The 14,831-nt window shown below is 39.0% G+C and overlaps 1 protein-coding gene across 4 annotated transcripts in view; it reads left to right on the forward strand.

Annotated features, from left to right (window-relative positions):
- Positions 1-14,831, forward strand: part of GREB1 (growth regulating estrogen receptor binding 1) — a 143,124-nt gene that overhangs the window by 101,471 nt on the left and 26,822 nt on the right. For 3 of the 4 annotated variants that reach the window (XM_039331931.1, XM_039331932.1, XM_039331933.1), the window contains 10 exons: positions 877-1,005; positions 1,981-2,106; positions 2,287-2,484; positions 2,566-2,746; positions 3,720-3,912; positions 7,312-7,448; positions 8,169-8,508; positions 10,636-10,751; positions 12,425-12,627; positions 14,197-14,286. In XM_039331931.1, coding sequence (XP_039187865.1) covers positions 877-1,005; positions 1,981-2,106; positions 2,287-2,484; positions 2,566-2,746; positions 3,720-3,912; positions 7,312-7,448; positions 8,169-8,508; positions 10,636-10,751; positions 12,425-12,627; positions 14,197-14,286 — 1,713 coding nt within the window. The remainder of the gene's footprint in view (positions 1-876; positions 1,006-1,980; positions 2,107-2,286; positions 2,485-2,565; positions 2,747-3,719; positions 3,913-7,311; positions 7,449-8,168; positions 8,509-10,635; positions 10,752-12,424; positions 12,628-14,196; positions 14,287-14,831) is intronic. The other variant, XM_039331934.1, reaches the window with a different exon arrangement.

The following is a 14,831-nucleotide window of genomic DNA, read 5'->3' on the forward strand; positions in this document are numbered from 1 at the left end:
AAGAACCATATTAATGCCCTGGGTGGTATTTCTTTTTTGGATAATTTGTCATGTTGTGAAGTCTCATTAAGATACATGCTAATAAATGTGACATATTATTTGATGGCTTTGTCATAAAATGAATTATTGACTGCATATTCACTTTGTAAGATTAGTGTGGCCAGAAGGTCATGCTACATACATATCTGGACATCAGAGTTCTTCCAAGGTAGAAATTTATCATGTCACCTTCTTGATGCATTCATAGTATTTTATGAATAAATTATCCTGTACAACACAGGACTAACTAAGTGGCATTTCTTTAGATTCACTAAAGAAGACAGTCTTTTCTGCAGAAATTAGATCCTAGGTTTATTTTTAGAAGCATTAAAATTGATTCAGGAACAGAGCAACACTATGAAGTAAACTATTTTTGTAAATTTACTGTTCCAAAATTAAACTGCAGATCTAAAGAGGCTTTTTTTTTTTTTTTGCTTTAAATACTCTTGGGCCTTGACCAACATAGATACTGCTGACCCAAATGTTAGTGAGAAAAAGAACTGGAGGGTTATTTACAATATATTCTGCCTTTCCTTCTTGGATATTTCTAATTTCTAGGTAATCACTATCCTATTATCAACCATATCCAGATCTATTTATTATCTGCATTTTTTTCACATTTTATTAGTTTTTTTTATTCCCCAAACCAGTATCCCTCCAATGCTTTGGACTACAATTTTGATTCTTACACATGAGAATATGGAAGTTATTCTTAGATCTGGAGGGTTTCCTGCTGCAGAAGGATATTTCATGCTCTTGGATCTGGGAAAAATAATCCTGATTTTGATTTAGTGGAATTGTGATTCAGAGATTTGTCTTCCTTTTTCTATCTTTTAGGGAAATATCAAGCAAGGATACTCTCTGAAAACATGCTCACTCCAGCAGAATATCAGAAAGAAGTTAGTTACGAGCTAGTTACTGGGAAAGGAGAAGTTCTTGGAGCATTTTTCAGTTCTCTCTGCCCAGGTATGCCATGGGACTTTTACACTGTCCTTGCAGGTAGATTTTTTTTTTTTCATGGTAAAAAGCAAATACGCTAAGAACAAAAGTAGATCTGGAGCTCTAATTGGCTGGCATTTTTTCGCACTTCCCATTAGCTGGCTGCAGGGGACACTGGCCAAGACAAAATATAGCAATGATTGTGGCACATACTAGTTGCCAGGGCTTTTTTTCTCATAGAACGCCCAGAATGGAGTTCCGGCACCTTTTTTGGATGCAACCTTGTAGGGTAGGCAAGGCGGGTTGTATGATGTGTGTGAGTTCCGGCACCTTTTTTTTTTTTTAGAAAAAAAAAAACCACTGCTAGTTGCCAAGAATTGCAAGTTTAAGGCCAGTAGTGGGAAGTGTTCCTTGGGATTTTTTTTTTTCAGTTCACATTAATCTTCTACTTACTGTGAGATAACATTATTTATTTGCCAGCTGATAGACAGGTGATAGTAAAGCCTGAAAGCCCTTTATATTTAGTTGCCATTTACAGGGCATCAGATTAAAGGCCAAGTAGCCTGTTATATTAAATGCCAAGCTGTCTGTCAGATTAAATGTCTGTCTTAAATGGGCATGTTTTCTTTTAAAATGCCTTCCTTCCTTCCTCCCTCCTCCCTCCCTCCCTCCCTCCCTCCCTCCCTCCCTTCCTTCCTTCCTTCCTTCCTTCCTTCCTTCCTTCCTTCCTTCCAATTGTTGGAACCAATTGGAAAGCATAAAATTAAAAATTAAAATAAAATGATTTTCTTTATGCAACATCCTAAGATAAATATCTGAATTTCAAATATTACACCCAGAAGCACCATTCTGTAATTGTACTCTATAGCGCCTTTCTTCCTTAAGAGTTGGAACGTTCATGAATATCCCACAGCTTTAATGCAACTCTGCTATTCCTGAAGCTCTATTACGGATCCATACAGCTTTAACACAAAAAAATTAAGATAATTTTTATTTCATTAGATGGTGACCTTGATGCTTTGTTGGATAAATATTATCAAGAAAACAGAGCCCACATATCATCATCTCTCTCTGCTTCTGCAAATAAACCGGCAACCCTCGAAGTAACTGGAGCAGCTGTGTGTACAAGTATGTGTGGTGCATATGTAACCAATAAAGATATCTTTTCATATACTGTATTTGTACCCCTTCCTACCATTTTTTCCAAGAGTCTTGACACTGAATGTTCACCTCACAATTTAGGAATCTTAAGTAAATAAAGAATTATATTTTTTCCCCTCACCATCTTTTTTGCTTTTTCCCCACTAGGTTATAACCTTGAGCGGCATCAGATTCATCCTTTCCAGCTCACTGTGGCCCAGAAATTGCTCTCTCACGTTTGCTCCATTGCAGATTCCAGTACCCAAAACCTTGACTTGGGCTCTTTTGAGAAAGTAGATTTCCTCATTTGTGTGCCACCTTCAGAAGTGACATATCAGCAAACCCTCTCCCACCTCTGGCATTCAGGTGCTGACTGGTGTCAATAGGTCGAAAAGAACCGCGACACAAATTTGTGTCAGTTAGCTAACACGCAATATCTTTCTTTAGGTGTTTTGTTAGAGCTTGGCTTGGAGAAGGAACACCTTACAAAAGAGAGGGTGGAGCAATATGTTGTCAAGCTTGACACCGATGCCCAGTTAAAGTTTAAAGCTTTTTTGCAAAACTCTTTGCAGAATCCACACACCCTGTTTGTACTCATCCATGACCATGCTCACCGGGACCTTATAAGGTAAGAAAAGTTGCACTTTTTAGTGAATGACAGTGCTGTTGTTGGGCAGTAGAGAACTACTGTGCTCTGCAAGCTCCTTAAGTATATCAATAAATATTCCTTCTGCACTGTTTGTATTAGCTCACCTAGAAGCTGCCGGTTCACTCATATTGGCATATAATATGAAAAAATAAGGAAGTACCAAGTCTTCATACCTGCACGATGGACTTAAGAGTTAAAGGCAGCAGGTTTAAGAATCAGTTGCTAGAAAATAGAGCTATTGTCTCTTGTACAATTTGATAGTTTTCTGGATGCAGTTGATAATCTACTACAGCTATCCCTCAACTTATATTCATTTGGCGATCATTTAAAATTACATAAGCATGGAAAACAGTGATTTACAATCAATCCTCACCCTTACAACTGTCACAGCATTGCCTGATCACACAATCAGATTTTGGGCATTTGGCAACCTGCATGTATTTTTGACAGTTGCAGCATCCTCGGATCATGTGATCGCTATTTGCAATCTTCTCAGCCACCTTCCGGCAACCAAAGTCAGTGGAGAAGCTGAATTTGTTTAACTACCACCTGGTTCATTTAACAACTGCAGTGATTTGCTTAATAACTGTGGCAAAAATATTGTAAAATTGGGTGCGCCTCATTTAACAGCCTTATCAGAATTTCTAGTTGCAGTTATAGTTGTAAATCAAGGACTACCTGTATAGGGCACAGAATATTGAATTGGACTCATCCAGCACTACTTGCCTGCCTGCCTACATGCGTGTGTGTGTGTGTGTATGTGTGTGTGTGTGTAAGTATATGTGTATGTGTGGATAGATAGAGATACCAATATATATATCATATATAGATATAGATATATCACATATATAGATATATGATATTTTAAATGTGTAAATAACAGATGGACATGCATCTATTTTACTCAGAGCATTTATATTCAACCCTTGACTGCACATTCTCTCTTTTACAGTGCAGTTCATAGCCTGTATCCTCAGTCAGATCCAGCTGTGGGACTCGTGGATAGACTGCTGAATTGTAGAGAGGTGAAGGAAGCTCCCAATATTGTCACTCTTCATGTGACTTCCTTTCCTTATGCACTGCAGACCCAATATACCCGCATTAGCCCTTACAATGAAATTCACTGGCCTTCGTTATACAACAATGTAAGAACTTACTTTTAGGATCAACATGAGCTTTTTTTTTTTTTTTTTACATTTAGTATGTCTGTAGTGATCGCATGACAGTTTAACAAAATAGATTTTCTTCTTGGTCCATCCATTCTTAGATTCTTCTGTCATATTTTCCTTGCTTTTTTGCATCAAAGGTGTGCAACAGGGCTAAGCAAAGCATTCAGAATAAAGCTGTTCAAAGTGAGTTGATGTGAGCAAACCACAGCTGTTGAGGCAAAAGGTTCTGCTTCAAAACTTTTTCCAAAGTGTCATTGCACATGATGCAGGCACATTGTACATGTGTGCAAGCTTCAGTTTGCCAGTAGTCACCCTGACAGTGTTGTCTATGGATGCATATCCATGTGCGAACAATTTGGGAAAGCTCTTGAAGTGACTACACTGAGCCTTCCAGAGGCCATGGCTGCTTCAAGACCTTGAGGAGGGATGCTTTACTTGTAACAGCATGATTTGCCCTTGGAACCGGGCCGCAGAAATGGCGTGCAAGTGTGCGCACATCCCCACTTGCATGAACAGTGGACGAGCGTGGGCGTGCATGCTCCATTTGTGTAAGCAGCAGTGGGCATGCTTGCCCATCACTCATGCAAATGGAGCTGCATGCACATGCATGCTCGGCTGCTGCTCTCGTCCCTCTTCCCCCTGCCCGCTGGTCCTCAAAGCCAGAAAGGTTGGGGAACTCTGCCTTATTGCTCCATTATTTATTGGCACTTTTATTTCAGGAGAAGTGAAATGGATGAGGTAAAGACATATTCTATGCTTGATTTGAAATAAATTCAATTCAGTTAGTTTATTTCATTGAATACCAATAATATGGTCAGTGCTAATATATATTAATACACTTTTTCATTTATTATATTAACATTTACGACTTCCGGTTCCGGAACGTGGTGACGTCGGTCGTGCCTGGAGACTTGTCTCCGTGCCGTCCGGAGTTTCCTTCGCCAGTAGACCCCCTAGGGGGTCGAAAGTCGCCCTGGAGGGGCGACCACCGAGGAGGAGGCTTACTGGTAGATAGGGGAGGGTGGCAGCTTCCCCCGAGTCTCCAGCTATCTGCTTAGGGCCTACGGAGCAAAGATCGGCCTGCAAGACGGCCAATCACCCTGGTGCACCAGCCGAAAGTCACACTGTCATCTAAGCATTAAAGATCCATCACAGATGATCTGGGTGAGACCTCTTTTGTTCCTCTCCACACCCCATGCTGTTTTTGCCTGTAGAAGCTGTTTGTGGTATTATTTCGCCGTCTGGAGAAAGCGGCTTTGGTAATCGTGGGAACAAATGCGTTTTACAAAAGAACAGAATAAATAAATAAATACCCATTTAAAGACTATATTCTATCTCTACTTAATTGAGCTTTAGAAAAAACTGTTTTTTGTGTTTTTTTGGAGCGGTATTATATCGGCAGAGTATTTCTTTTTCTATTCTTCCTTTAAAAAATAGAAAAAAGGAAAAAAAATGGTGTTTGAAGAAGTCTTTTTAGCTCACTGAGGACATTTACTGGTCAAAAATTAATATTGGATTGTTGTCTATCTGGAGATGAGATGTTTTGGCCTTCAAACTGTTTTTCAAGAGAAAGATAACTTGAGCTAGCTTTGTGATCTGTGGGGGTTGATAATGTTCAATTGTAACCTTCACTAAAAAGGAAAAGGATTTTTCTTCAACTATTGCTAAAATGGAGAAGCCACAATCACACTTAAACTGTAAACTTATACTGGAAAAGATCTATGAGGCTAAAGAAGAAATTTGTACTACAATAAAAGAGGCTACTGCAGAACTAAGAGCCAGAATCTCTATTTTAAAACTTAAAATTGACTCTCAGATTACACTTGGCTACTCCATAAAACAGATTATACAAGAAGAGGACTTAACTGAGGATAAAGAGAATTTTACTTTGCCCTACAAACAAGACCAGGAAAAAGCAAAGACTGAATTTTGAACTTCTGAAGCAACGAGGCTTTATGGACAAGAGAAACAGAGGACTAAATCAGAGATCAAGATGGTCTGTACCGAATCAAGTGACACTACAAGCAACAAAAAGAGACCCATCATCTGGAAGGGAAGCCTTGTTATGAAAACCTATCTGGCAAAAGAGGAAAGCTAGAATAAGATTGAAAAATGAAATTTAAAATTTCTTAAATTGGATTAAAGGCAACCTAGAATTACGGACTGATGTAAGGACTGAGATTCTGAGTTTGAAATAAAAAGATATCTTAGAATTGGAGTGAATTAATAGTAAATTGAATGTTAATTAAATAAGATGATTTGTTTGTTTTATAACATGGATGTTTAGCTATGATAATTAATTGGTTGAAATTTAAACTCTACTTAATGGATTGAAATGATTTAAGGTTTGATATTAATTTGTCAGCTCAAAGAGATTGATTAATTGAAGGATTAGATATCTATAGAATAGATTGATGAATACATACATTTAGATGTGTCTAGGATAGATTAATATTTTTGTTTAAAAATGAGATATTTTTTTATATAATGGATTAAAGACAATTTAGAATACTAAGAATGCTCCTTTTAGAATGTTAGGTTTATTTCTATGAAAATTATGATGTAATGGAATGACGAAAACTGAAGAGATGTTTCAGATTTGAAGTGAACTAGTCAACTGAAATTTAATATGATATGATTTTTTGACGATATGGATGTTATTAGTCATGATAATTAATTGGAGACTTGAATTCTGTTTAATGGAATGACATGATTTAAGGTATGATATTATCGTTTTTAGCTTGAAGAGATTGATTAATTGATGGATTTGATAGGTACAGGATAGATTAATATTTTACTCCAAATAAGGGAGATTAATGGAAGAAGAAGTAAACAAGATTTTGATAAAATTAAGAAAGTAGAACTTATGTGGAAGGGATATCTGAATTGAAAATGTTTTTTATTTAAAGTTAATTTGTTTATGGTATTGTAAATTAATGAAGCTTAAAAACAGGTTCAGGTTGAATAAATTCAAGCTAGAATTGGACATTTTAAATATACTATGCTATTTGAGGGAAAAAGAGAGGGAATACTTGATGTATTGATTGTATTATGTATATATGTCTTGTTTTATGATGTTTGATTACCCCAGCACCACAGTGTGTCCTGAATATGTTGCTTTAAGAAACTAAAAAACCAATAAAATTTGTTTTTTAAAAAAAAACATTTACAATTCAGTTGCACCTTTGGGAAAACTTCTGGAAGATGATCCCCAAATGTTTTCAGGGTACATGGAAGCTGTACACATTTACTTGAGAGATCCTTTTATGCCTTGTTTCTTTCTAAAGCTGTTGAACAATTAACTAATTGCTTGAATAGTTAGGGTAGTAAGGATCACAGGTGACTCAATACTGTAATCCATCTCATTTATTCTAGGGTATGGACTTATATCATGAAAACAAAAAGTACTATGGATTGCATGAATTCATTGAATCCACACTTTCTGGACACAGTCTTCCATTGCTTCGTTATGACAGCTCTTTTGAAGCAATGGTCATGGCTTTGGGGAAAAGGTAGAGTGAATGCTGTTTAATAATATTTAGTATTAAGCAGAGTTTGGAACTGCAGTGTTCCTTTTGTTTTTGTTATTGGCTTTAAAAAATAATAATATTCTTTTAGACTTACATATTTCCATATACCCGAAGGTTCCCTCAAATATACAAAAACCATTATTTTCTCTCTGGATCATGATGATAACTGCAGAAAAATTCCATCTTCCATTGATGTCAGATCTTTGTTTCCCATGGGAGTTGACAGAATTCAGCAGCATACATAGATGGTGGGAAAAATAATTTGACTTTTGAGAAAGGGATGGTACCTGAGGATTTTGTATTTTTTTTAAAAAAAAAAACTATGTACAGCAAGAGTTCCAGAATATATATGTTAATCAGTGGTAGTATTCAGTCAGTTCACATCGTAGCTAATTTTTTGTTGCCCAGGCCCAGAATGGACTTCCGGAAGCGGTATCCACACAGAGAACCGGTTGTTCACATATTTGAATCCCACCACTGATGTTAATCAGTCATGGGTTTTTTTTGTCGGACTTAAAAAAGCCAATTTGCTGTAGTATTAAAGGCCTGAGGAGACCTAGTAGCCAGCTGGGTGACTGGTTTAGTCACTCTTTTCCCTAGACTGGGAACTGAAAAATATTTTGGAAGAAGGCATTGGCAAACCTAGGGTTTAGGTATCTAAAGTATCCTCGTAAGATCATCTTGCTTTTTGTTTCCTTTCAGATTTCCTCGGCTGCATAGTGCAGTGATAAGGACATTTGTTCTTGTCCAGCACTACTCTGCAGCCATGATGGCAGTGTGCGGCTTATCTCAGATGAAAAATTACACTACTGTCGAAACTTTAGAGATCACGCAGAACCTCATCAATTCTTCCCAGCAGTGTCCCAGTGGACATGGGCTGATGGTGGTCTTAAGGATACCCTGCATGCCATTGGCCGCGGTGGCTTATGAACGCCTCAACCATGTGAGGGAAAGGCTTGCTTTGGAAGGCCGCTTTGAAATCATCTTGGGGAATCCCAACTCTGGAATGAACATAGGGAAGCACTTTGTGGAACAACTCAAGGTACCTTGTGGTGGAATTTCAGCTGCCGTAGCCTGGGCAGCTAACATCTGGTTAAAATAGTCGGCAGGATCAAAAAACATTTAGGATTAAATTTGACTAAAACATTGCCTTCATGACAGTAGTTGCATTCTTTAAATGGGAGAGGGCAACTTTTGGGAAACAGTACAGCACTTTCTTTAAAAAAGTGTAAATTTTAGTGGGCGATAACTGCAAGTGATTCTTTGTGTTTTTATAATGATAGTTCTACAAGATAGGGGAGAAGACTTTCAATCTCCCTTTTCATTCTCTTCAGTTCTTTCTCTCTAATTTCTAGGAGTATGAAAGGTATTTGAGGTCTATGTCTTTGCCAACAAAAATGGATGGATATTTGCCAGGGCTTTGACATTTTGCTTCTAATGTCAATAATCCAAAATCTCCTTTTTACATGAAAGATGATTCTGTTTATTTTAATTAGGATGACAAGCTTTCACCAATAAAAATATTTAAATCAGTGTAAATTTTAATCGTTTGAATTAAAATTTAAATAAGAGGGCTCAACAAGGCCTTCAAAGGAATTTCCATGTTTTCAGCCCAGCTTTTAATAATTTGTTAGTACCTTAAGTGGTTATGGATTTTATGAGGATTTTAATTTAATTTTATTTTACAATATTCAAATTAATCAGTTTTAAGATTAAACCACTCTAAATCATTTAAGAAAAATTAAAATAATCTAAGAGATAACAATAGAAATAACAACAAAATATATTTTTTAAATCTTTTAGGATATTTTGATTTGGTTAATGGGCACTTTTTTAAAAGAAAAATTGTAAATTTTATCACACCCTTTCCATAATTTAAAAAGAAAAGATAATCATGTTGACATTTTGATAATATGCAAATTGAGTCGAATGTAGCATCCAACTGTTATGAGTTAAATATTATTAATATTATTTAACAAAAATAATTTTAATTAATATTGAATTTGTTCTAGAATTACAAATTATACCTGTATTTTTCTAGAATGAGACACCCAGAATTTATTTGTACACACTCCCCTCATTTTATTTAGAACAGCCTTGTGAGTGAGGTGATCTTTCTGCTAATTTCCTGGCCAGCTTCCCCTGAGCTCTGAGGTTGATTGCAGGTGGGTCTGAAGCTGGATGTTGTGCTGGGCTAGAAAGCAGGAGATGGCTGTGTTCTAGGCTTCCCTCAGGCGAGAGAAAGCCCCTGGTGACTTTGGGCCAGTTGCTCTTTCTCTTCTTCACCCACCTCAGAGGGTTGTGCTTGGAGGAAAAGAGGAGGCAGGAGTATTAAGTATAGGTATTCCTTACCACAGTTCCCTTAGTGACCCTTTGAAGTTACAATGGCACTGAAAAGAAGCGACTTATGACCATTTTTCACACGACTGTTGCAGCATCCCCATGGTCATGTGATCAAAATTCAGACGCTTGGCAACTGACTCATATTTATGATGGTTGCTGGGTCCCCGGGGTCACGTGATCTCCTTTTGCAACCTTCTGACAGGAAAAGTCAATGGGGAAGCCAGATTCACTTGACAACTGTGTTGTTAACTTAACATCTGCAGTGATTCATCTAATGGCTGTGACAAGAAAGGTTTTTAAATGGGTCAAAATTCACTTTACAGCTGTCTCACTTAGCAACGGAAATTTTGTGTGTGATCAATTTGATTGTAAGTCAAGGATTACCTGTATATACACAGAATAAAATTATTATTATTATCATAGAGTGAAAAAATATAGTAATAACATCAGCAACGTTTAAGTCCACGTTCCAGATGACCTTAACAACTGTGTAAAGTATGCCACCACTTTTTTCTCTTCACCATGTTATAAATGAAGGCCGGAGTTGATTGACAGGAGCATGACCAGAATATTCTACATGCCCTCAGTTGAGCTGAGATCTGGAGCAGAAATTGATTGATTTGATTGATTGATTGATTTAAATCCCACCTTTTTATTTTTATACTTAAATATAACTCAAGGCGGCAAACATACTTTCCTCCTCCTATTTTCCCCACAACAATGAGGTGGGTTGGGCTGAGAGGGAGTCACCGGCCCAACACTTAACTCTCCCCCCTCTTGATTGGCTGGATATAGTCTAATTAGTTGTCTTAAATATGACTGACAGAACTGGCAGAAAATTGAAGATGCTGATTGGAGGCCCCAGACATATTTGGAACTGGAGGGTCTGCCTTGTATTTTGATTTTCACTGGAATGGATCCTCAAGGAGAATCCCTGCCAAGGTAATGAGTGTTATTAAAAATAAACAAACAAAAAAACCCCCCCAAAACCCAACCATGAAATAAAGCCTAGTAGCTTGTATTGACAATCTTTTCTTGTTTTTGCAATAATAATATGAAAATGACTGCATCTTAAAGCCCCCTTTTAACAACCTCTGCTTGTATTCTAAGTGCTGGATGTGAATTTTAGAATGTCACTCATTGTTTTATGTTTAATTTTTGGGAAGTCAAGGCCCAAAACCTTACTTGCTTTGTTGGTTGTGTTCAGCATGCTTACTGGCACAAAGTAGTCCACTCTACTCGTAGGAGCAGAAGGATTGAACTATAGTGCCTCCCTTCAGTTAAACAATTCAAAAGAGTATCATACTTGATGGCATCCAAAATCACCAGGAGCCCTCTGAAGGATCGTTGGAAGGAAGGATGTCCTCAACCTTTGGCAAACATTGAATAGTTAGAAAATAGGGATCTGAACCGGGTTGGTGCTTCGGATCTGATGTAGGTGTGCTTGCCTTATGTAGTCTTAATAGGTACAGCAAGTAGCCTCATGCTGTATCTGAAACATCTTTCCTGTTTTGGGTCAAACATTTGCACGTCTCTATTAGGAAAAAATGTGTTGGGAAGAGTACATTTCTCTCTTGTTTCTTATCCAGAAACAAATATTACCTTCCAGCAAAAGAGGTGCACTGCACACTGGGTCAGGGATACCTACCGGTTTGATAACTTTCACGTTTGGGATTTGGTCTAGATCAGTGGTTCTCAACCTGTGGGCCGGGACCCCATTTGGGGTCGAACGACCATTTCACAGGGGTCGCCAAACAACGCAGTCTGCCATTTTTTCCCCCTTTTCCTTAGCTGTGCTACTCCCTTTTATTCTATTGGCTTTTGAAAGCCAATAGAATAGACTCTCTTGAATAGAGTCTAATTCTATTGGCTTTCAAAAGCCAATAGGAATTGTCCAGGCTGTCTCTGCCCTGCTGAGCCCGCCAAAAGTCCCATTCTGCAAACGGTGCTGCAAGTTGTCTGCAGCGAAGGCGAGCTGTCTGGAAGTTTCCACCCCTCCCTGCTGAGCAACTACTAAAAATGTAAGTAAAAGAGGGCTAGGGGTGGGAGATGGGAGGCCGGCGGGCGCAGGGAGGGTTGCTGGCGCGCGTGGGGCCCGGCGGGTGCTTTACCTCCCTTGGGCTGGGCCAGCTGGTGGCCCAGCCGGTGGTCGGCCTGCGCCATCTCTGCCGCTTGCCAGCTATGCCTCGGCCGGCGCAGGGGGCGGCACCACGCATGCGTGGCGCTCCCGGGCAGGGAAAGTCCTTGACTTACGACCGGTTGGGTAGTCCTCGACTTACGACCGGTTGGGGTCACGGCATTAAAAAGGTTGAGAACCACTGGTCTAGATAATATATCTTAGGCTGAATTTTGGGACAAATTAAGCCCCACTTGTACATCATATATCAAGGAAAGGCAATGCATAAATAGTGTCTCGCAACCTTAGCAACTTTAAGATGTGTGGACTTTAAGTCCCAGAATTGCAACACACACAAAGTAGTTGAAATGCAATTCTCCATTAATGTTTATTATAGACAAACAATAGAAAGGGTAGGAATAGTTGGTAAATGGCATTTCTTCATTAATGTTACTGGCATGTTGATTTTGTTCGTTCTTTTTCTATCTACCTCTCCAAGATCCTTGAGATACTGTGATCTACGACTGATAAACTCCTCGTGCCTGGTGAGAACAGCTTTGGAGCAAGAACTTGGCTTGGCAGCCTATTTTGTCAATTCTGAAAGTACAGTAGAGAAAGGAGGAACCACAAACGATGTCTTGGAGAGTGACCCAGAGAAACTGAGCAGTACTGATAATGAGGATGAAGAAATAGTAACGGAAGGTAAAGGGACATCCTTTGGACCACAGCATTAAACCAATCTTCCCCACCCGTGGTCTTCCAATGTATTGAATACAATCCATTTTTATTTGTTAAACCTGCTTTCTATGAGTAGGATCAAGAGCTGACAAGGGCAGAAGTTCCTTCCAATCAATGACTATTGATAAATTTCAGTCACTGTTTTCTTTTAAACTTTCTTATATTGTAATATACTTCTGGAACTCTTTGGGAGGAAGAGTGGGACCTAAATAAATACATGTTTCTAACACCTTTCCTTGCTACTAATTTGCTCCCCTCCCCAAATTTCCCCTTTAAGATATACTAAATGTACATTCCTCCTCCTCCTCTTCCTCTTCCTCCTCCTCCTCCTCCCTTTTCCTTTTGTCAGGAAGCATTACAATCTGTGATAGGCACTGTTCCAAAGACATTACAATCTGTGATAGGCACTGTTCCAAAGGGATACATGGTTGAGGTTCATTCATTCATTCATTCATTCATTCGTTCATTCATTCATTCATTCAATCAATTTATATGCTGCCTAACAAGAGATTCTGGGAGGCTTGCAAACACATAGTCAGAGGTACAAACATTAGAAGATTTAAATATTAAATAAATGAAAAAAGTAAAAAACTACAATATTTATGGGGTGGAGGTGGGATTTTCTTCCACTAGCCCCCCCCAATATAGAACACCCCCACTGGGGCCCCTGACCTGTTGGCAGAGTCAATTTTTGAAGCTCTTATGGAAGGACAAAAGGGGGAGAGTTGTGGATCTCAAGGGACACAGTGTTCCACAGGGCGGGAGCTACGGCAGAAAAGGCCTCTCTCCTGGAACCCACCTGTTAGAATTCCTTAACTAATGGAGTATGCACCATGTCCCTTCCGCTGGTGTGGGTGGGGCAAGCCAATTCCATTGGGGTGAGATAGTTTTTCAGGTAGTATTTTCATAGTCATACCTTATCCTATTAATTTCATGTGTATATATGTATATGTGTGTGTGTGAGTGTGTGCGTGTACAGCAGTGGTTCTCAACCTGTCGGTCGGGACCCCATTTGGGGTCGAACGACCATTTCACGGGGGTCGCCAAACAATGCAGTCCGCCATTTTCCCCCCTTTTCCTTAGCTGTGCTACTCCCTTTTATTCTATTGGCTTTTGAAAGCCAATAGAATTAGACTCTATTCAAGAGAGTCTATTCTATTGGCTTTCAATAGGAATTGTCTAGGCTGTCTCTGCCCTGCTGAGCCTGCCAAAAGTCCCATTCTGCAAATGGTGCTGCATCAGTTGAGTAGTCCTCGACTTACGACCGGTTGGGGGTCGCGGCATTAAAAAGGTTGAGAACCACTGGTGTACAGTATATGTACATATGAATATAAGTATATATGGAAATGGTTCATGGCTTACTCCCATTGATCAAAACTACAAAAATATAATACCTATCATTTTACCATGTATTTTTGAGGGAATTGCTGAGAGGAACACTGATATCAAATAAAAGTCTATTTTGTATTTTAAGTTAGATCAGATTACGTCTATAAAAATATTAAATAAGATTTTCCTTCAATTATGGAGCAGGCTCAGCTTCCGAAAGAAGAAGCCCTGTGAATAGGGAGAGATCTGGCTCTTGTGATTCTGCCGATTCTTCTGTCTCTTCAAAAGCATCCAGTAAGACTTCCCACATGTTGGAATGTTATTTTATTTCTTGAAACCATTTATATCTCTCTTGTCCTTTCCATAGCAGTGTTTCTCAGCCTCCGCAACTTTATGATGAATGGACCTCAAATCCCAGCCAAGTGTGGGGATTTTCTGTGGGACGTCCAGATTCAGACAGGCACTAGCCCAGGGGTAGGCAACCTTGGCTGTTTTATGACTCGTGGACTTCAACTACCAGAATTCCTGAGGCAGCCATGCTGAGGGGAAAGAGAGGTTTCCAAGCTGAGCCATGCTGGCTCAGGAATTCTGGGAGTTGAAGTCCACGAGTCATAAAACAGCCAAGGTTGCCTACCCCTGCACTAGCCAATCAACCATGGTAGCAGATAATAATGGTGATAGATGTAGTAATGCAGCAACGTTAGGAAGAAGGATGTGAGAAACTGGAGGAGTGTTAGGAGGAATGAGGAGCTGAGGAATTCTGGAAGTTGAAGTCCACATACCTTAAAAGTTCCTGAGTTGTCAAACATTGTACTAGCATTTTAGTTCATGCTACTGTT

Source organism: Crotalus tigris, unplaced genomic scaffold, assembly GCF_016545835.1.
Source record: "Crotalus tigris isolate CLP2741 ecotype Arizona unplaced genomic scaffold, ASM1654583v1 scf7180000024439.5362192, whole genome shotgun sequence".
Taxonomy (NCBI): domain Eukaryota; kingdom Metazoa; phylum Chordata; class Lepidosauria; order Squamata; family Viperidae; genus Crotalus; species Crotalus tigris.